This window comes from Mobula birostris, chromosome 7 (genome assembly GCF_030028105.1).
Source record: "Mobula birostris isolate sMobBir1 chromosome 7, sMobBir1.hap1, whole genome shotgun sequence".
In the NCBI taxonomy this organism is placed as follows: domain Eukaryota; kingdom Metazoa; phylum Chordata; class Chondrichthyes; order Myliobatiformes; family Myliobatidae; genus Mobula; species Mobula birostris.
The window spans coordinates 15,648,910-15,671,855 of NC_092376.1; the positions used below are offsets into that span (position 1 = coordinate 15,648,910).

The window sequence follows — 22,946 nt, forward strand, 5'->3', positions numbered from 1 at the left end:
GTGCACAACACAGTACATGATTTGGAAAAGGAAAAAAAGGTGGAGGCGTGTGTTTCACGATAAACTCTCGGTGATGCTCCAATGAGGCAGTTTTGTCAAACTCACATTGCCCCGACCCTGAACACCTAACAGTCAAATGCCACCCGTTCTATTTAGCAAGGGAGTTCTCATCCGTGATCCTCACTGGAGTTTGCATACCACCAGCAGCCGACTATAAAACAAGTGCTTGAGATACTGCACGATGCCGTCTCCAAACAAGAAGCCGTCCGTCCTGACGCATTTTTATATCATGGTTGTTGATTTCAATCAGGCTTGTCTGAAGAAATCCCTGCCCAATTACAATCAGCATATAACCTGGAGCACCAAAGGACCCTACACCCTGGAGCAATGCCACAGTATGCTAAAATAAGGAATGCCTACAGTTCCATGCCTAGACTGCATTTCAAGATATCTGATCACTTGGCTATCCTTCTCCAACCTGCATACAGGCAGATGCTGAAGAACAAGGCTCCAGAGATTGGGACAAATAAGAGGTGGTCGCAGGAGGCAGAGAAGTGGCTACGGCATTATTCAAGTCGATGGACTAGGCCACGTACAAGAACTCAGAGGATCTTAATAAATATACCATGGTTGTGTAGATGAGTGTGTCCCCACAAAATCATTCAGGGTCTTTCCCAAACAGAAGCCTGGATGAACCTTGAGATCCATAATCTGCTGAGGGCTAGGTCAGAGGTATTCAAGTCTGATGACCAAAAAAATTCTATGAGGGTCAGGTAGGATCTCTGGAAACCTAACTCACAGGCAAGATGACGATTCTGGACTAAACGAATCGATGAAAGATGCTCAACAGTTCAGGCAGGGCTTCACTGCTATCGTCTTTTATAAAGTACAATCAAGCGACACAGGTGACAAAAGGGCTTCGCTTTCAGATGAGCTCAATACCTTCTATGCTTGATTTGGCCATAAGAACACGGAGGAAACATCATGAACTTCCACGGCCCCCGACGACCCTCTGATTTCAGCATCTGAGGCCGACGTGTGAGCAGCCATCAAGACAACACATCCATGAAAATCATCCAGTCCAGTTGGGGTAGGTGCCCAAGTACTAAAGACCTATGCTGATCCACTCATTGGAGTGATCACTGGGATCTTTAACCTCTCACTTTGGCCACCTAAAGTACCCAACTGCTTCAAACAGGCTTCAGTTATACTGATGACAAAGAAGAAAGTTTGCCTCAATGGTTATCATCCAGTAGCACTTACGTACACTGTGATGAAGTGTTTTGAGAGGTCGGTGATGAAACATCATCTACTGCCTGAGAAGCAACTTAGAACTGCTCCAATTTGCCTAATGCAGCAATAGGTCCACGGCAGGTGACATCTCTTTGCTGTCCAGATGTTCCAGGGTTGAGTAAGAGATGCATACATCAGGATGCTCTATATTGACAACAGCTCAGCATTCAGTATCATCATCTGTTCAATACTAATCCATAAGTGCAATTGGACCCTCGATTTCCTCACCTGCAAACAAACTCCAGTCAGTTTAGATTGGCAACATGTCCTCCACAATCTAGATTAGCACTGGCGCACCACAAGGCTGTGTGTTTAGCCCCCTGCTGTATTCCCTTTACACTTACAACTGTGTGGCTAAGCACAGCTTCAATCCCATATTCAAGTTTGTGACAACACTACTGTGTTAGGCTAAATCAAAGATAGCAATGAATCAGCAAAAAGGAGGCAGATTGAAAGTCTGTCTGAGTGGTGTCACAACAACAACCTCTCACTCAATGTCAGCAAGACTAAGGAGCTGATTATTGAATTCAGGAGGAGGAAACTAGAGGTCCATGAGCCAGTCATCAGAGGATCAGAGGTAGAGAGAGTCAGCAACTTTAAATTCCTCAGTGCTATCACTTCAGTGGAGCTGTCCTGGGCCTAGCATGCAGGTGCAATTACGAAGGAAGCACAGCAGTTCCTCTACTTCCTTAGGAGTCTGCAAAGATTTGACATGACATCTTCAACGTTGACAAACTTCTGCAGGTGGGTGGAGGAGAGTATATTCACTGGCTGCATCACAGACTGGTATGGAAATGCTACACTGCTCTCGAATGGCAAATCCTACAAAAAGTAAAGGATACAGCTCAGTCCATCATGGGTCCCCACTATTGAGCAAATCTACATGGAACGCTATTGCAGGAAAGCAGCATCCATCATCAGGGACCCCCACCTCCCAGGTCAAGCTCTCTTCTTGCTGCCCTCATCAGGAAGAATGTACAAAGGCCTCAAGACTCACGCTACGAGTTTCAGGAACAACTACTATCCCTCAGCCATCGGGCTCTTGAACGAAAAGGGATAACTTCACTCAACTTCACTTGCTCCATCATTGAGATGCTCCCACAACCTACAAACTCACTTTCAAGGACTCTTCATCTCATATCCTCAATATTTATTGCATATTTACTTATTTATTATCATTTATTTTTGTATTTGCACAGTTTGTCATCTTTTGCGTACTAGATGAATGCCCAAGTTGGTGAAATCTTTCACTGATTCTATTATGGTTATTATCCTAGTATGGATTTATTGGGTATGCCTGCAAGAAAATAAATCACAGGGTTATATTTGCTGACATATATACTTTAATAAATTTACTTTGAACTTTGAAGTAATATTACCATGAATAAATGCACACTATTATTTACTAATTTATGTCACAAGTTAAAAAGTAAACAGTAAAACGTGACTGGCGCTTCATACGTGGCGAGACCTGGGTGATGGCAGGGAGTTCAGTGGTCTCATGGCCTGGAGGAAGAAGCTGTTTCCCTTCTGAACAGTCTATGCCTAATGCTAATGCCTCCCGCCTGATGGTAGGGGGTCAAGGAGATTGAGGGACAAAAGAGTCCAACAATGTTGCCGAGGGAGATATGTCTAACAAAGACAAGAAATTCTCCAGATGCTGGAAATCCAAAGCAAAACACACAAAATGCTGGAGGAACTCAGGTCAGGCAGCATCTACGGAAAAGAGTAAACAGTCGACATTTCGGGCTGAGACCCTTCATTATGCCAAACAAAGGATTTTGTTAATACTTTATTCTAACTGAGTAACCCTACCATGAGTGATAGCACTTTGTAGCATTCTTCATCGCAGCCCTGAATCCAGTAGGACTTACTGAGTTCCTCCAGCATTTTGTGGGTGCTGAAGAAGTTTAAAGGAGATTTGGGACAAAGAATTTGTTTTATTGTAGAGAGCAGTAAGTGCCTGAAAAGCACAGCCAGGGCTGATGGTGGAGGAAGATAAACACGACGATTGTAAGAGGCATTTAGGCAAACTGATGAATATGCAGGAAGCGAGGGATATTGGTGATAAGGAGACAGAGGATTAGTTTGTCAACATGCTTGGTGCAGACATCATGGCCCACAGAGACTGTTCCTGTGCTGTTCTATGCTCCATAACCAAGTCAGCATACTTCACACTAGAGTACATAATAATCTGTACTATCAGGCTAGCATGAATGTTTGCAACTACAAAAATACTCAGTGGCCATTTTATGAGGTACACCTGCATATTAACACAAATATTTAACTAGTCAATCATGTGGGTGATGGGGTGGAGATACGTCTCTACCAAAGGAGGCGTAAGGCACTCTTTCATTTCACAGGTCACCCTTGGGCAAGGTGGAGCACCTGCTTATCTCCCCCTCCACACCCCCCACCGGATCAGGGTCACGTGAAGCCATGAGAGCAGGTGGTGGGCGTCTGTGTGAGCAGCCGGTGCACATCACAAGTCCCAGTTATGCGTCCACTCACACCAGGCAGACAATCATTGAAGAGTATTGATAATGGCTGGGGTCCCTTGTCTTGTAAAGACACTGCCCAGAGCGCAGAAATGGCAAACCACTTCTGTAGAATTTGTCAAGAACAATGATGGTCATAGACCATGATCACCCATGTCATATGACACGTCACCTAATGATGAAGATGAATCATGTGGCAGCAACTCAATGCACAAAAGCCTGCAGACATGGTCAAGAGATTCAGTTGTTGTTCAGACCAAACATGAGAATGGGGAAAGAATGTGATTTTAGACTGGGGAATGATTGTGGGTGGCAGGTGGGGTAGCTTAAGTATCTCAGAAACTGCTAATCTCCTAGGATTTTCACTCACAACAGACCCTAAAGTTTACATAGAATGTTGCAAAAAAACAAAAAAAAACATCTTGTGAGCGGCAGTTCTGTGGGTGAAAACTTGTTAATGACAGAAGTCAGAGGAGAATGGCCAGACTGGTTCAAGCTGACAGAAAGGCAACAATAATTCAATTAACCAGATGTTACAACAGTGGTGTGCAGGAGAGCATCTCTGGACACACAACATGTCGAACCTTGAAGTGGATGGGTTGCTGCAGCAGTAGGCCACAAATATACACTCAAAGGTACAGGAAAAGGAAAGGTACGTCGCATCCGGAGTTTCTCCGGTTAGCGGACGATTTCCCTCCACACCTCTCTGACATAGTGGGGAACTGCCTTCTGCCGGGTGAGTTTCCAAAGAGATCACCAGCTCGTAACCCAGCAATGGATGGAAAGCGTGCAAGGGAGCCAGCTGCTTGGATTCGAACCCGGGACCTTTTGTCCTGAAGTCCGGCACTGATGCCACTGCGCCACCAGCTGGGTACCCGATAAAGCAGCCATTGAGTACATCATGAAGCTGTAGAAGACCACACAAGGAATGTTGGTAAAAATATTTCATTTAATGGAACAGTTGATTAAAGAAAAAGATACTTACTGTTTGAAGGCAGGGAGGTAGCTGTACAAGGCAATGCTGGACAGATTGTAAATGAATGGCAGGTGTTTATGGATATCCGTTGTAGACCAATTACTGAAGAAACTATTCAACAGGCCTTGATCTCCCCCTAACATCCAAAGCAAACAAAACAGACATAAAAGCTGCTACAAAGCTAAATAAGAGCCAGCAACAAGTGAAACTGAATTGCACCCACCATCAAAACTACCATTCTCTACTGCAAATTGTAGTAATCGGTTGTAGGTTTCGATGGAAGGTACGTAGACGAATACCCCAGTGTTGAAGCAGTCAGGCCAGCCGGGATCTGGAGCAGCAGAGAGTTCTTCTCGTTCAAAGAGTTCATCTATGTTTTGACAAACCTGAAAAATGCCATTGGAACAGATGCCTCAAAAGGCAGACGGAATTACAGAATTTGATGCAGATTTCATATCATTCAGACACTAGACATTCTGCGGGTACTAGAAATCTTGAGAAACACTCACAAAGTGCCGGAGGAACTCAGCAAGTCAGGCAGCATCTCTGGAGGGTTCTAAAATGCTGCTTGACTTGCCACGTTCCTCCAACATTTTGTGTGTGTTTCATACCATTTGCTGCTTCTTTATTCAATGGGAAATTTTTCCTTCTCTGGACAACACTTTCAATAGCCACATTGTAGCCCTTAACATTTCACCGTGACTTCTCAATTTAGAACATAGAAAAGTATTGTTCAGGAACAGGCCCCTCTACCCAGTCTTGCACTGAACTAAATAATCAAATGGCCAACTAAACTAATCCCTTCTGCTGACACAACGTCTCTATTCTTCCATTTCGCTCACATTCATTTGCCTATCTAAACATCCCTTCATCCTCATCATCATCATGTAGCGTGCCATATGACGTGGGCAATCATGGTCTTACCCACAAATTTCTTGGAAAATTTCTCTACAGCAATAGCTTGCCATTGCCGCCTTCTGGGCAGTGTCTTTGCAAGGCAGATGACTCTGCCATTATCAATGCTCGTCAGGGACTGTCTGCCTGGTGTCGGTGGTCACATAACCAGGACTTGTGATAACGCACCAGCGACATACATCGACTCTGGTCTCATCAAACAGATGCTCAGGGACACACCTAGGTTTTGTACAAGGGTAAAGCAGATGGAGGCCGTAAAAATGCCCCTTAAAAGTCTTTAATGTATCTACCTCTATCACCACCCCAGGCATTGCATTCCAGGCACCCACCACTCTGTAAACACTTGCCCCTCAACTCCTTTGAAATTATCCCCCTCTCCTCTTAAATGCATGTCTTCTGGTATTAGACATTTCAACCATGGGAAAAAGATACTATCTACTCTATCTATGCCTTTCATAATGTCATAAACCTCTATCTGATCTCCCCTCAGCCTCTGCCGCTCCAGACAAATTTGTCTACCTCTTGCTCTCTAATCCAGGGCAACATCCTGGTAAACCTCTTCTGCATCATCTCCAAAGTTTCAACATCATTCCTATAATGGGCTAACCAGAACTGTACGCAGTACTCCAGTTGCGCATTTCAGACCCAGCAGGAAACAAATCTCTTTCCCCTTACCCAAGGACATGAATTCATTCTCGCCTCACACTCAGTGAGGAAGAACTTGATGTCAAGAGAGTGCCAAACTCACCAGAGTATCAGCATCCATAAAGACGCACTTCGAGTACTGCACGAGGCACCAGCAGTGTATTTTGGTGAAGGTGATCCCAAGCTCTGGCCTCGATAAGAGGGCCAGGTGAGCCGAGTCCCCACTGTCCAGTATGTTGACTTCTCTGGCCTCATCAAACAGACACTGGAGGGCATGCCTAAGTTTTGTACAAGAATAAAGCAGACCGAGTCAGTGAACGCTGTGCCAGTAGACCAAAAGAAGTAGATGTTAACTTGGAAACTGTAGGAGTGTACAGGGTTTCTTCTTTGTTATGTTAAATTTAAAACAGCTTCTTTGTTATGTTAATAGAAACATAGAAAATAGGTGCAGGAGTAGGCCTTTCGGCCCTTCGAGCCTGCACTGCCATTCATTACGATCATGGCTGATCATCCCACTCAGAACCCTATACCTGCCTTCTCTCCATACCCCTGATCCCTTTAGCCACAAGGGCCATATCTAACTCCCTCTTAAATATAGCCAATGAACTGGCCTCAACTGTTTCCTGTGCCTTGCCCTGAGATTGTCAACCTTATTTTCCAGTGACTGCACGTTTGCCAACAAGATGCTGGATAGCGCAGGCCTCATCCCCCTGTGCTTCAGCCTGGTTTGAATTCCGCCTCTCCGACCGCGCTTCCCGCCATGCCACCGATCCTCAAAGGCGCTGCGCTTTACTGCTCTGCTGGAGCTCCACGTTCGATCGCCGGTGATGAGACCTGAAGGTCACTCTTGTAATTTCGTAGTCCGTTGTTGAGAGGAAGTTTACACGCTGCAGATTGCAGGCAAAGCAGTTGAAAAGGAGTATATTTAAGAGGAAACTGGTGCAACTTTCTGCAGCCCGCAGAGAGTCACCGATGTATGCTGGTAACATCCTGTACATTCCTTTCCATTGATGCTGACTGCGTTCCTCCAGTGTTTTGCGCGTGATACATAGGCTACACAGGAGCGAAGGGTTAGATTGATCTTAGAGTAGGTTAAAAGGCAGCACATTGTGGGCCGAAGGGCCTGTACTGTACTGCAGCATTCTATGTTCCAAGAAACTAATCAGAGCAATGAAACCACACAGCATGCATTTATTTAAACTGCTTGGCTTCTTTGTCATTACCCACAAGAGTTTAAAATACATGTGACATCCCCGGTCGCAAATTATTCCCAGAGTCTTTAGAAGTGTTAAAATCTGTGTTGGACCGAAATCCATCCACTAGCCTTTTCAAAATGCTGGTGGGATCCTTATGTCTGACATTGGCCAAACCAACAACTAGGTTAGACTAAGGATGGTTGGCTATCCTTTCTCAGAAATACAGCAAACAGGGAAGACAGGGATAAGCCATTATGTCTGGTCTGGTGCAGCATCTTCTCACAATATATAAAAACTACAGCGAACTGTCAGTTCAGCAGCAAAGCTGCAGGACTTGTATGCGTCCAGGACAATGAAGTGGGTAGGAAAAATCATGGCAAACACTACTCACCCAGCAAACTGCCTTTTCCAAAAGCTCCCTTCTGGAAAGTGCTACAGGGCTATAAAAACAAAATCTTCACATCATCTTAAAAGTTTAATCTGATCTACTGTTCAGGCTAGCTCCCTCCCAACCCCTCTATTTATTGCCCGTCACATCACTGCACTGTCAACACTTTAAACCACTTTTTATAAAGCTGTTTACATTGTAAACATATGCTGATATTTATGTATTTATGCACATTTTATTCCATATCTGTACTTTAAACCTCTAACTTTATTGTTTATATAATTCTTTATTCTTCATAATTGTTGAAGTTCTTAAATATATACAGTGGCATGCAAAAGTTTGGGCACCCCTGGTCAAAATTTCTGTTATTGTGAATAGCTAAGTAAAAGATGAACTGATCTCCAAAAGACATAAAGTTAAAGATGAAACATTCTTTTCAACATTTTAAGCAAGATTAGAGTATTATTTTTGTTTTGTACAATTTTAGAGTGAAAAAAAATGAAAGGAGCACCATGCAAAAGTTTGGGCACCCCAAGAGATTTGAGTTCTCAGATAACTTTTACCAAGGTCTCAGATCTTAATTAGCTTGTTAGGGCTATGGCTTGTTCACAGTCATCGTTAGGAAAGGTCAGAAGATGCAAATTTCAAAGCTTTATAAATACCCTGACTCCTCAAACCTTGTCCCAACAATCAATAGCCATGGGCCCCTTTAAGCAGCTGCCTAGCACTTTGAAAGTTAAAATAAATGATGCCCACAAAGCAGGAGAAGGCTATAAGAAGATAGCAAAGCGTTTTCAGGCAGCCGTTTCCTCAGTTTGTAATGTAATTAAGAAATGGCAGTTAACAGGAATGGTGGAGGTCAAGTTGAGGTCTGGAAGACCGAGAAAACTTTCCGAGAGAACTGCTCATGGGATTGCTAGAAAGGCAAATCAAAACCCCCGTTTGACTGCAAAAGACCTTCAGGAAGACTTAGCAGACTCTGGAGTGGTGGTGCACTGTTCTACTGTGCAACGACACCTGCACAAATATGACCTTCATGGAAGAGTCATCAGAAGAAAACCTTTCCTGCGTCCTCACCACAAAATTCAGCGTCAGAAGTTTGCAAAGGAACATCTAAACAAGCCTGATGCATTTTGGAAATGTGTGGACTGATGAAGTTAAAGTAGAACTTTTTTGCCGCAATGAGTAAAGGCATGTTTGAAGAAAAAAGGGTGCAGAATTTCATGAAAAGAACACCTCGCCAACTATTAAGCACAGGGGTGGATCGATCATACTTTGGGCTTGTGTTGCAGCCAGTGGCATGGGGAACATTTCACTGGTAGAGGGAAGAATGAATTCAATTAAACACCAGCAAATTCTGGAAGCAAACATCACACCATCTGTAAAAAAGCTGAAGATGAAAAGAGGATGGCTTCTTCAACAAGCTAATGATTCTAAACACACCTCAAAATCCACAATGTTCTACCTCAAGAGAAGCAAGCTGAAGGTTTTGCCATGACCCTCACAGTCCCCGAACCTAAACATCATCCAGAATCTGTGGATAGACCTCAAAAGAGCAGTGCTTGCAAGACGGCCCAAGAATATAACAGAACTAGAAGCCTTTTGCAAGGATGAATGGGCGAAAGTCCCCCAAATAAGAATTAAAAGACTCTTAACTGGCTACAGAAAGCGTTTACAAGCTGAGATACTTGCCAAAGGGGGTGTTACTAAGTACTGACCATGCAGGGTTCCCAAACTTTTGTTTCGGGCCCTTTTCCTTTTTTGTTATTTTGAAACTGTAAAAGATGGAAATAAAAAAGTAATTTTGCTTAAAATATTACAGAAATGTGTCATCTTTAACTTTATACCTTTTGGAAATCAGGTCATCTTTTACTCGCTTAGTTATTCACAGTAACAGAAATTTTTTGCAGGGGTGCCCAAACTTTTGCATGCCACTGTAAATCAGCTTACTTTCGGCTGATGTTTGATGTTTACTGTGCTCTGTGTGGAACGTGCTTTGCTATTTGTGTGATTTGATCAAGGCACTTCAGCACGGAACTGGATCTGCGCCTGTGGTCTGAAGCCACCGCCACAGCACTGAACTGACCGACTGAGCGGCTGCGGCCGCAGACATCAGCTCCTGGACTGGCTTTACTCGTCTTGGCAGCTTGTGGCTGTGGACCCACTTTTGGGGACTTTACGGTTTGATGTTTAACGTTCTTAATGTTTTGTCTGTTGTTTGTTCACTTTCTGCTGTTTGTGCAATTTGTTCTTTAATTTTGATGGTCACGTGTAGGGATTTTCTTTAAACAGGTCTGTGGTGTTTCTTTAAGATTCATCTTCTTGCAGACAGCCACAAAATAATGTTGTATATATATTTTAATAATAAATGTCCTTTGATCTTCGGTTGCAAGTCACACCAACACCACTTCAGAGCAAATACATGCAAGCCTATATGGTGAACAACATTAATCTTTGATGCAATCAAGGGGCTGAGGTAGGGGGAGTTCATATCAATCAATCATTACCACTGTGATTACTTGTATCTTATACAAACTGCCCAGCGAATTATCGGCACCCAATTGCCCACCATTGAGGACATCTACGATAAACGCTGCTTGGGCAGGGCGAAAAGCATTATGAGGGATGCATCTCACCCTAACCATGGACTTTGTACTCTCCTCCCATCCAGTAGGCACTACAGGAGTCTCCGCTCCCACACCAGCAGGCACAGGAAGAGCTTCTTCCCCGAGGCTGTGACACTGCTGAACCTCACATCACAGCGCTAAGCAGTATTGCATCCGTATTGTACTGTCTCAGTACTTTTATATTTGTGTGCTGTAGCACTTTTTTTTATTCGCAGTTATTTTGTAAATAACACTATTCTTTGCATTTCTGGTCAGATGCTAAATGCATTTCATTGGCTTTGTATCTGTACTTGGCATAATGACAATAAAGTTGAATCTAATCTAATCTAATCCAATATAAAGAATGAAGTGAGCAAGGAGTTGTGGGGAAAACCTTAACAACTTGGGGGAAATGCAGACGCCTATACTCCAACCAAATGCTGGGGCGAGTGGTGTATGGAATCAAAGACAAAGTAAATGACTCTGCATAGTGTTTAATGTTAATGCAGCATCACACAAAATGCTGGGGTGAACTGGCAACATCTATGGACAGTTAATGTTTCAGGTCAAGCCCCTTCATCTGGGCTTTCAAGAAAGAAAGCGTTCCAAATATTCTCAATCTGAAAACATCAGCCGTCCATTTCACTCTGTAGCTGTTGCTTGACCTGTGGAGTTTCTCTGGTGTTTTGTGCATTGCTCCATGTTCCAGCATCTGCAATTGCTTGTGACTCTATGTTAAAGTTAATGGGAAGGGTGTATTAGTCATAGTCATACTTTATTGATCCCGGGGGAAATTGGTTTTCATTACATTTGCACCATAAATAATAAATAGTAATAGAACCATAATTAGTTAAATAGTAATATGTAAATTATGCCAGTAAATTATGAAATAAGTCCAGGACCGGCCTATTGGCTCAGGGTATCTGACCCTCCAAGGGAAGAGTTTTAAAGTTTGATGACCACAGGCAGGAATGACTTCCTACGACACTCAGTGCTGCATCTCGGAGGAATGAGTCTCTGGCTGAATGTACTCCTGTGCCCAACCAGTACATTATGTAGTGGATGGGAGACCTTGACCAAGATGGCATGCAACTTGGACAGCATCCTCTTTTCAGACACCACCGTGAGAGAGTCCAGTTCCATCCCCACAACATCACTGGCCTTACAAGTGAGTTTGTTGATTCTGTTGGTGTCTGCTACCCTCAGCCTGCTGCCCCAGCACACAACAGCAAACATGATAGCACTGGCCACCTTAAAGTGAATAGCAAGTTTGTAGAGTGTTTGTATGTGCAATAAGCATTCAGCTGCTCTATTTTGAGAGACTTAAATGTTTTACCCCTTTAAGATGGATTCATAAATTAAAGACTATCAAAGGAGACAGACAGCTGACTACAAAACTTATAGTCCTCACCCATCACCACCTTCAATCCACACTCCTCCCCAGAAACCACTAATTGCCCACCCCTGCACTCCTTGATCCTAGTCATCTTCCCTCTATTCATTCAGAGCAGATCTCAACCCGAAATATTGAGTCTTCATTTCCCACCACAGATTAATTCCTTCAGCAGCTCATTTTTTCAGCATCTGCAGTCTCCACTTACCTGCAATATTTATATTGAAATAGCGATCGCAATCAAGAGGACAGCCCAAAGTACAACAATGCCACTTCGAAGACAAGGGCACCTCATCGGGCAAAAGCGAAAATGATCAAGAGGTGAAGACTGGTGTCATTTTTTACTCCTTCCACTTTAATGTTGCCACAAAAGAAATTTCACAACTGTAGGTCAGTGATATTAAACCAGTTTCTGAACATTTCCAAGAAACAAAATGGATTCTTACCTCATCTTACTGGATACCTGTGGTGTAAATAGAACCACAACCTGCCTGGTAGTGTTGTGTCGTTTCAGAGACTGACAGAGCACAAGAGCACCCTTGGCGTAAGCATCATTGGTAGCCAGAGTCACAAAGGCCTGGTCTGTTACTACTGGAATAAAGAAACAGAAAGACCAAAGACAAACTAAGTACTTTTCCTTCACAAATGGCATGCAATAGGTCTAGGCAAGACAATAAGGGGAGTAGCTGTGAGCTGGAATCATCAGTACTTGCCTCCTACACTTCATCAGCTTTTGTTGATCAGTGCATCAATGTGGGGTGACAAGTTAGCATTACGCTTTACAGCGTAAGATCAGGGTTTAACTCCTACCACTATCTGTGAGGCGTTTATACGTTCTCCCCGGGATTGCGTAGGTTTTCTCCGGATGCTCCAGCTTCCTCCCACATTCCAAGATGTTGAGTCAGGGTTAGCAAGTTTCGGGCATGCAGTGTTGGCACCAAAAGCACGCCGACACTTGCAAGCTACCTCCAGCACGTCCTTCACACCAACGACACATTTCACTGCATGTTTCGATGCACGTGTGACAAATCTCAGATGAACCTCTGGGTTGCACACTGCATACATACTTCGATAATAAATGTACCTTGAATTTGAAATAGAGCTAATATTTACCTTCTCATGCCAATGCCTCAAGACTTATGCCAGGGAATTTACCCAATATCCTGCACTGTGTAATACTTGACCCATGGACAGCATATCAGGCCAGTGCAGAAAAAAAAGTTGTGAAGGTGCCTCCCTAATAAAGTGACCACTGGATGCACGCTCATGGCCTGTCCTCTAATTCCCACACATTCCCGTCCATAAACCTTAAACTGACCCCCAACACCCCTCCGTCCCCAAAACTGTCCTTACAAATTTTACCCATCTCTATGCTGAACTGAGGCGGTGGCCTGCAACTAACGGACTCCTGGGTCGACTGCAGTGATGGCCGTGGACTCACCTTCGTCAACTTCAGTTATGAATGTTATTTGCTTATTTTGATTGTTAGCACAATTTGTTTTTTTTTCTCTAGGTGTATAAGATGAGAGGCATTGATCGTGTGGATAGTCAGAGGCTTTTTCCCAGGGCTGAAATGGTTGCCACAAGAGGACACAGGTTTAAGGTGCTGGGGAGTAGGTACAGAGGAGATGTCAGGGTAAGTTTTTTACTCAGAGATGGTGAGTGCGTGGAATGGGCTGCCGGCGACGGTGGTGGAGGCGGATACAATAGGGTCTTTTAAGAGACGTTTGGATAGGTACATGGAGCTCAGAAAAATAGAGGCCTAGTAATTTCTAAGGTAGGGACATGTTCGGCACAACTTTGTATTGTGCTATAGGTTTTCTGTGTTTCTATACATTGGTGGTTTCATTCTTTTTAAAGTGGGTTCTATTGGGTTTCTTTGTTTTGTGGCTGCTTATAGGGAGAATATTCCCAAGGTTGTATATAATATACACTGATAATGAATGCACTTTCAACTTTTAAAACAACTAAGTCTGATCAATGATCTTCACAGAGGCCACAACTCAGCGCCATCTTAACCAGACATGTTAAAACTAGCATAACCACTGTGACTCCAAAACCACACACTGAAACCAGCCGGCCTAACATAATTGCAGGCATGCACAACATGTCCCTTGGCAATGTGTCGGGCAGGGAAGAAGACACTTAGAGACAAGGAGCTTGGAGAATTACCCTAGCTACAGCCCTGGAGACTACCGCACACAGGAAATCACCTTGTCTCACTTTGCCCTCACCAACAGGGCAAACCACCATAGAAACAGCAGAAACACACTTCAGTCTAGCTTGGCACTGGACCAGTTGACATTTGAAGTAGAAAGGAAGAATTGCTATTTTTAAATGACTGATGGAAAATATTTAATACCAATTTTTCTTAAAATAATCAGATTGACAACACAAGAACAATAGAGAAAAAATAAGTTATAAAAATCACTTTTGTCAGGATTACATTACAAATACTCAATGGGATATTATTAGGCACTGACAATGTTCAAGGGATAACAACTCTTGAAGCCTTTGAAACAGCTAATCACCTATTAAGCTGGATGAAATGCAATATAGTTAACACATCTGGGGACTGCTCAGTGAAGCACAAAATGGCTTAGTGTCAACAGAGCAATCCCTCTTTCCATTAGGATGTACTGAAGTCATGTCTGAGGGTGTATCCTACAAATCTATCACTAGAAACAAATATTCTAATGAAGGCACGGAAAATAGAGGCCATGGGTAACCCTAGGTAATTTCAAAAGTAAGTACAGTTTCGGCACAGCATTGTGGGCTGAAGGGCCTGTATTGCGCTATGTTTCTATTTCAGATTAGAGTACATTATGGGCTCATTGGTTCTTATGAAAAAAAATCTAAATCACCTTTTTTTCTGAAGAGCGGTGGGGCTGGCCTCACCCATCGTTGCCCTCCAGTGTTCAATCGGTGGAATGACAGGCTGGATTGTGTGCGTCTGCGCACTGCCTGGAGACTGTGCTATCAACTTGCGGGACTTGTCGCTCAGGGTCTTGGACTAGATGTGTTTTTTTCTGTATGACATTTTTCCCCCCTCCTCCCTTGCTATTTTGAATGCGCTGTGTACGTTTTCACCTTGGCCCCAAAGGAACACTTGTTTTGCTCAGCCGTAGCCATGTAAGGTTGATGATAATTAAAATCAATTTGAAATCCCAATCTACAATTTCAGATGGGTCACAAAATAGATGACTGCAAATCATAGGGAAAAGAAATAGCAAGACAAGGAACGAATGATATAGAAGAGTGGTATTGCATCAAGTTAGTTAAAACCTATGTAAAATGGCATCACATTTGCGTAGTGGTTAGTGCAATTGGTTGACAGTGCTAGCACTCTTTGGCTGGAGTTCAGAACCCACCACTCTCTATAACAGGGGTTTCCCACCTTTTATTTTTAATGCCATGGAACCCTGCCATTAACTGAGAGGTCCACGGATCCCAAATTGGAAATCCCTGTTCTATCGTACGTTCTCCCTGTGACCACATGGGTTTCCTCCCACATAATCAGAAATGTACTCATGGGCATGCGATGTAGGCGCTGGAAGCCACACACGTGAGCTTCCCCCAGCACAATCCTCGGACTCAGTTGGTTGTTGATGTAGAACAACCCATTACACTGTATGTTTCGATGTACATGTGACTAATAAATCTCATAGGGTAGTCAATCTCACAATACACTAAAGCTAGGCATTTCCATCGGCTTGGTGAGCACAAACTGCAGCTCAGGTTTAAATAGAAGGCTAACAGCTCAGAGGGTGTAATTATATAAAACCACTTCTTCTTGGACCTTTAGCTCTCAGTTGAGCATAGGCCATCGATGACCTCCCATCTCTATTGCTCTCTGTTCTGACCCAGTTTCTTGAGGGTAGACCAAGAGTGACCCCATTGTCTAATTTCGTCCTTGACGTCTCTCCTATGTGTGTTCCTTGGACATTACTTTTTCCTCTTTCCTTAGGGGATTCCATTTTTAATGCCTGCCTGGTGACATTGCTGGTTGGGCTTCCTTGAGTTGTGGCCAATCCACCTCCATTTCCATTTGTGTATTTGTATCTCTGGGGAATCTTTGTTGGTGTGTCCCCCCCCCCCCCCCCGCCACAGTGTCTGGTTGGCTAGTTTGTCAGTCCACCTAATGCTCAGGATCTTTCTCAGGCACTGGTTGATGAAAGCCTGCAATTTCTGTAGAGTCCTCCTTGTTCTCCAGGTTTCAGGGCCACATAGGAGTACTGCCCCTACACAAAACTCTTCTTTCTCAAGCTCCTTAGAAGAAACCTCACCTTTTGCCCTACTTCAGTGAAAGTGGGGGGGGGGGGGGGGAACTGCAGAAGTATTCTTTAAGCATGTTTACCAAATGGCCATGAATCCCATTCTATGATGATTACTCTCAAAAACCAATAAAACAATTATAGCATGGTGTGTCTATTCACTTGTAACATTTGTGATCTTTTCACAGAGGGAAACCTTCCTTTCCACACAAACATTATGCACAGGATTGAGAGAGCCGAGGAAGTTTGTAGACTCACCCAGCTCCTTCACAGGCACAACACTCCTCACGAACAAGAACATCTTCAACAGGCAGTACCCGAAGAAGATGCCATACATCATTAAAGACCCTCACCATCTGTGACATGCCCTTTTCGCATTACTACCAGTGAGGAGGTACAGGAACCTAAAGATGCACACTCAACGATTCAGGAACAGCTTTATCCCCTCCGCCGTCAGATTTCCAAATGGTCCATGAACCCAACTGCATTATTCATCTTCTGCACCATTTACTTCTGTAACTTGTAGTAATTATTTTGTGTTTTGCTGCCACAATACAAATTTCATGTCACGTCTGTGATAAAAAAAATCCTGATTTTGCTTTGTCACATTGCATGCTCTCTTTGGAAATGGTTGAAAAGTAAACATACAGAAACATTTTAAACACCAAAACCAAAACACTTGACTTCACAAGTTCTGTTAACCCCCATTCTACCTCCTCTTTACAAAGGAAAAACTTATCATTCCATTATGTTATTTGGCCATCATTTTAATAGACTGTATTCTGACCGTATTTATCCTTCCGAGAAATCTATTCTGATCAATGACGGCTGGACTAACTTACTCAGGACCCCTTACACAGCCCAATGTTACACATTGACAGGAGCAGTACAAAACAAAACTTGATGCCAAGTTTGTATTGAACAATGAAACACTGCCAAATATAATTCACAGAGATTAACCACAAGTACAAAATCCATAAAAAGACACATTAGGGTGAAAAGGAACTGTTCACGGGGATCCTGAGCAGCAACTTCTTCACACAGATGGTGGCGCAAATGTGGAATAAACTGCCAGAAATGGTGGGTGCCAGCATCATTTCAATGTTTAAGAGAATTTAGTTAGGGACATGGATGGTAGGAATATGATCCCAGTGCAGATCGAAGGGAGTAGGCAGCTTAAATGGTTCGTCTCAAACCAGATGGACTGAAGTGCCCATTTCTGTGCAGTAAATTTTCTATGACTCTATGTGGGTTCACTTTCAACATTTCGGAAAGGTTTGGATAAGCACAGAGGGGAGGGGGATGAGGATTATGGTCCAGGTGCAGAGCAATAGGACTAGGCAGAATAATAGTTCAGCCTCAGCATAGACGGGCCAAAGAGCCTGCTTCTGCCTTGTAGTGCTGTATGCGTCCAAGACCTACACACAATTCAATCTTTCATTGGCAGTTAACCTCATCAACAGCAGCCACTCCATCAAGGACCCCCATCACCCAAGAAACACCCTCTTCTCATTACTACCATCCAGGAGATGGTGCAGGAGCTGAAGTGACATACTCAACTTTCTAGGAACAGCTTCTTCCCTCCGTCGTCAGATTTCTGAACGGCTTGTGAACCCATGAACAACATCTCACTATTTTGCACTAATTTAGTTTTGACATCTCTTATTTTAAGTGATAGTGTTTTTATATATTGCACTTTACTGCAGTGAAAAACAAATTCCAAGCCATCCCAACCACAAGCTATTCCAGCTGCTACCATCCCGGAAATGGTACCGCAGCATAAAAGCCGGGACCAACAGGATCCGGGACAGCTTCTTCCACCAGGCCATCAGACTGATGAACTCACGCTGACTTGAGTATACTCTATATTACATTGTGCCATTTATTATAAATTACTATGATTGCACATATAGACGGAGACATAACGTAGAGTTTTTACTCCTCATGTACGTGAAGGATGTAAGAAATGAAGTCAATTCAATTCAGTGATAAAGGACCCGATTAATTCAATTACAGATCTCATTGAAACCAAGGTATTGGCCAATTGGAAAGTGCAATTTCCAGTTCATTATTAACATCCTTATCTTGCTCCAGTATGCCTGCTATCCTTGGGGCCCATGCAGTAAAATGGGAGCTAAGCTCCTAAGGACCTCGTTCAGCTGTTCACCATCTCTGCACACTATCTTAACCCTCGCCTTGCTGCAGCTGTCAGAGAGAAAGGAGAAGAGAGGACCACCGTCACTGGGAAGGTACCAAAGTAGTGGCCAAGTCAGTAACGGGTGTGCGGGGCCCCACATTATAAAAATACACTGTTGATGCAAGTTACCACTCCAATACCGATTCAGCAGTGCACAATCTACAGGTTACACTGGGAGAATTACCAAGACACCTTAGACAACACCTTCCAAACCTACCACCTAACAGAATCAGATTTAATATCACTGGTATATTTGTTGCCTTGCAGTAACAGTAGAGTGCAATATACAAAAACTGTAAAATACAATAAGAAACATGTAAGAAAGGTAGTGCAAAAAGAATGTTTAAAAAAAAGTAAGGTAGTGCTATGGGTTAGTTCATTGCCCATTCAGGAATGTGGTGGTCGAGGGGTAGAAACTATTCCCAAAATATTGAGGGCATGACTTCTAGATCCTGTACCTCCCCTCCCTGTGATGGCAGTAATGAGAAGAGGGCATGTCATGGGTGATGAGGGTCCTTAATGATGGATGCCTTTATTGAGGCATCGCCTTTTAAAGATGAACTTGGTGCTGAGTGAGCGCTTAATAGTTCATCCATAACTGCCCTTGAGAAGATGGTGATGAGCTGCCACCCTGAATCTCTGCCGTCCTTGAGTTGTGGGTATTCTAGTTCTGGGGAGGGAATTCAGGGAGGCTAGTGCAAATGAAGCTGGCAGAGCTTGGAATGTTCTGCAGCTTTTTCTGATCCCGTGCAGTGGCCTCTCTGCACCAGATAGTGATGCAAGCAGTTAGGATGCTCTCCATGGTACACTAGACGGACAAGGGCAGCAGAACAGAGGGAACACCGTCATCTGAACCTTGCCTTCTAAGCCACACTTCATCCTGGTATGGAAATAAATTGCCATTCCTTCACTGCTGCCAGGTGAAAATCCCAGGATTCCCACCCCAGCAGCAGTATGCCCTCACCTCAAGGACTGCAGTGGTTCCAGACAGTTCATCACCACCTTCTCAAGGACAGTTGTAGGTGAACTCAGCCTGTGAGACCCATATCTACATAGAACACAAAACACCACAGCACAGTAATTTTACCTACAATGTTGTGCCAACCTTATAACCTGCTCCAAGATCCTAACCCTTCCTTTGGAAATAGCCCTTCATTTTTCTATCATCCAATGCATTTATCTAACAGTGTCTTAAATGCCTCTACCACTACCAGTGTTCCACTCACTCACCACTGTTTTTTTTAAAACAACCCTTGACATGCAAACACAAGGAATTCTGCAGATGCTGGAAATTCAAGCAACACACATCAAGGTTGCTGGTGAACGCAGCAGGCCAGGCAGCATCTCTAGGAAGAGGTACAGTCGACGTTTCGGGCCGAGACCCTTCGTCAGGACTAACTGAAGGAAGAGTTAGTAAGAGATTTGAAAGTGGGAGGGGGAGGGGGAGATCCAAAATGATAGGAGAAGACAGGAGGGAGAGGGATGGAGCCAAGATCTGGACAGGGGATTGGCAAAAGGGATATGAGAGGATCATGCACTACACTTTCCTCCAATCATCTTAAAACAATGCCACTTCATACTAGCTGTAAATTGATCTATGCCCCTTATCATCTTGTACACCTCTGTCAAGTCACCTCACAGCCTCCATCACTCCAAGGAGCAAAGCCCGAGCTCACCCAACCTATCCTCACAAGACACACTCTTTCTAATCCAAGCAGCATCTTGATAAACCTCCTCTGTGCCCTCTCCATCCATCCTATAATGAGGTAACCAGAACGGAACACAAAATTCCAACCGGGGTTTTATGGAGCTGCAACATTACCTTGTGGCTCTTGGACTCAATTCCCCACACGTCTGGAATGCATAAAGTACCCATAGTTTTAATAAGTGACAAACTAGACACAGGGGCAACTGCGAGTATTTGAATTAATGCAGCAGGAATTAACATTGAGCTGTGAAACGATGATCTAACACAAAGTGAGCAGGTCAGAATGGGGCAGAGTTAACATTAAGATTCAGTTTTACCCCGTGCACATTGAAACATGCAGTGAAATGCATCTCGTGTCAACAGTCAAGGATATGCTAGGGACAGCTGCAAATGTTGCCACACATTCCAGCACCAGCACAGCATGCCCACCATGCGCTGCAGAATACAGAACACCACCAGCAACAAAACAAGCCCTGCCCCTCCCTCCCAGCTACCTACACACATGCACAGTCCTCCAGCCCACGACAGCCCATCTTAGACCATAGGGCACAGGAGCAGAATTAGGCCATTTGGTCCATCGAATCTGTTCCACCATTCCATCATGACTGATTTACTATCCCTCTCATCCCCATTCTCCTGCATTCTCACCATAACCTTTGACACTCTTACTAATCAAAAACCTAACAAGCTATGCTTTAAATATACCCAATCACGTGGCCTCCATAGCCAGCTGTGGCAATGAATTCCACAAACTCACATTCCCCTAGCTAAAGAAATTCCTTTTCATCTCTGCTGTAAAGTGACATCCTTCTATTCTGAGGCTGTACTCTCTGGTCCGAGACTCACCCACTACAGGAAACATTCTGTGCATGCCCACTCTGTTTAGGCCTTTCAATATTTGATAGATTTCAATGAGTTTCCCCCCCCTCCCCCCATTCTTTTAAACTCCAGTGAGTACAGGCCCAGAGCCATCAAATGCTCCTCATACATTAACCCTTTAATTCCTGGGATTATTCTCGTGAACCTCCTCTGGATCCTCTCCAATGTCAGCACATCCTTTCCTAGGCAAGTGGCCCAAAACCACTCACAATGCTCCAGTCCTTGTCCTCCAGCGAACTCTGAGTTGCAGATATTGGGCCTTCAATTTCCTCAGATACCCCAGACTTAGGGTATCGGGCCTCGACTTCCAGTCGACCTTTGGGCCTGACCCCTGGCATTGACCCAGGACCTGCCGATCACTGAACACCAGTGGACAAAGGCTTTGTGCCTTTGCTTTGGATGTACGGTATCAATAATCCCCACTGCTAGACTTCTTTCAGCAAGTACTGATCCAAAATAACCTCTTTTCCAACTTATAATATTTTGTACTTTTCTTCTCCCATTCAGGGTCCAGAGGAAGGAAAATAAAAGCATTGGAACATTAAAAAGAGACTACAAAGGAAGGCTTGCGGTGTCAGTCCCAGACCTCGCCACCTCATTTCTGCCCATACACGCCACGTCGGAACTGCCCTGCACCTTTAAGACATCAGTTCGCACTGTAAAAATGCCAGGTCGTACGGGCAGTTCAAAAGCTGAACTCCAAAATGGATGTTGCACGCTACTGATGGCAGTGATCATTTGAGAAAAAGTGTGATTAATAAAGTAGCTGATGGTTCTGCTTGCTGCCAGTAAGTCATTGCTATGCTTCATCAGCACCATCTTAAATGCCACTGTCCAAATTGTTTTAACTGGAAATAGAACATAGCAGTTTACAGCACAAGAACAGGCTCTTCAGCCCATGTCTGCACTGAGCATGGTGTCAACCTAAACTAATCATATCTGTCTGCACATGGTCTATATTCTGCACTCCTTACCAGTTTGTGTTGGAATAAGTGCCACTTAAACATTGCTATCATATTTGATTCCTCCACCTGGAAAATCAGGCAGTTCTGGGCAGTATGATTGTGTAAAAAACACAACAAAACACTTATCTTGTAAATCTCATCATCTTAAACCCATTCTTAGGAGTAGAAAGAAGGCATCTGTTAGTCTTGCAAGACCATGGATCTGCGCCTGGAAAGTCTTCACTCTCCTGGGCACAGGCCTGGGCAAGGTTGTATGGAAGACCAGCATTTGCCCATGCTGCAAGTCTCCCCTCTCCACGACACCAATGTTGTCCAAGGGACCCATACAGCTTGGCACCAGTGTCGTCGCAGAGCAACGTGTGATTAAGTGCCTTGCTCAAGGACACAGCCCACTGCCTCGGCTGGTCGCTAGTCCAATGCCTTAACCACTTGGCCATGTGCCCACACTCCTATTCTTAGGAGTATGTCCCACTAAAACCTGGAAGAACTGTCTCCCCTATCTATACCTTTTCTGATTTTATATTTTCAGCAAACCTGCATTAATACATCTTGGGTAAAAGAAATTTACCCTTACGGAATTCACAGATCACTCCCCAAAAATTTGAGATATGGAATAAAATTCACCCACTGAATTTATGCAAAAAAAAATGTACGGCATTTTATTCTCAATCATATTTATTCTTGGATCATATTCACCCTCCAAACGGGGTCTGCCCCAGGACATTTTTATGGAGCGATGCCTCAAAAAGGTGGCATCTGTCATTAAGGACTCCCATCACCCAGGGCATGCCCTCTTCTCACTGAGGAAGGTGGTACAGGAGCCTGAAGACACACACAATGATTCAGGAACAGCTTCTTCCCCTCTGCCATTCGATTTATGAATGGACACTGAACACTTCAACCCATGAACATTACCTTATCACTCCTTTTTCGCACTACTTATTTAGTTTAACTAATAGTGGTGCTAGAAAGTTTGTGAACTCTGTAGAATTTTCTCTTTTTCTGCATTAATG

The 22,946-nt window shown here is 43.8% G+C and overlaps 1 protein-coding gene across 8 annotated transcripts in view; it reads right to left on the bottom strand.

Annotated features, from left to right (window-relative positions):
- gyg2 (glycogenin 2) overlaps positions 1 to 22,946 on the bottom strand; it is a 107,811-nt gene that overhangs the window by 37,379 nt on the left and 47,486 nt on the right. For 6 of the 8 annotated variants that reach the window (XM_072262649.1, XM_072262651.1, XM_072262648.1 and 3 more), the window contains exons 2-5: positions 12,357 to 12,501; positions 6,431 to 6,605; positions 4,991 to 5,153; positions 4,777 to 4,903 (exon numbers count right to left, since the gene is read on the bottom strand). In XM_072262649.1, the coding sequence (XP_072118750.1) occupies positions 4,777 to 4,903; positions 4,991 to 5,153; positions 6,431 to 6,605; positions 12,357 to 12,501 (610 nt within the window). The remainder of the gene's footprint in view (positions 1 to 4,776; positions 4,904 to 4,990; positions 5,154 to 6,430; positions 6,606 to 12,356; positions 12,502 to 22,946) is intronic. The other 2 variants (XM_072262645.1, XM_072262646.1) reach the window with 2 other exon arrangements.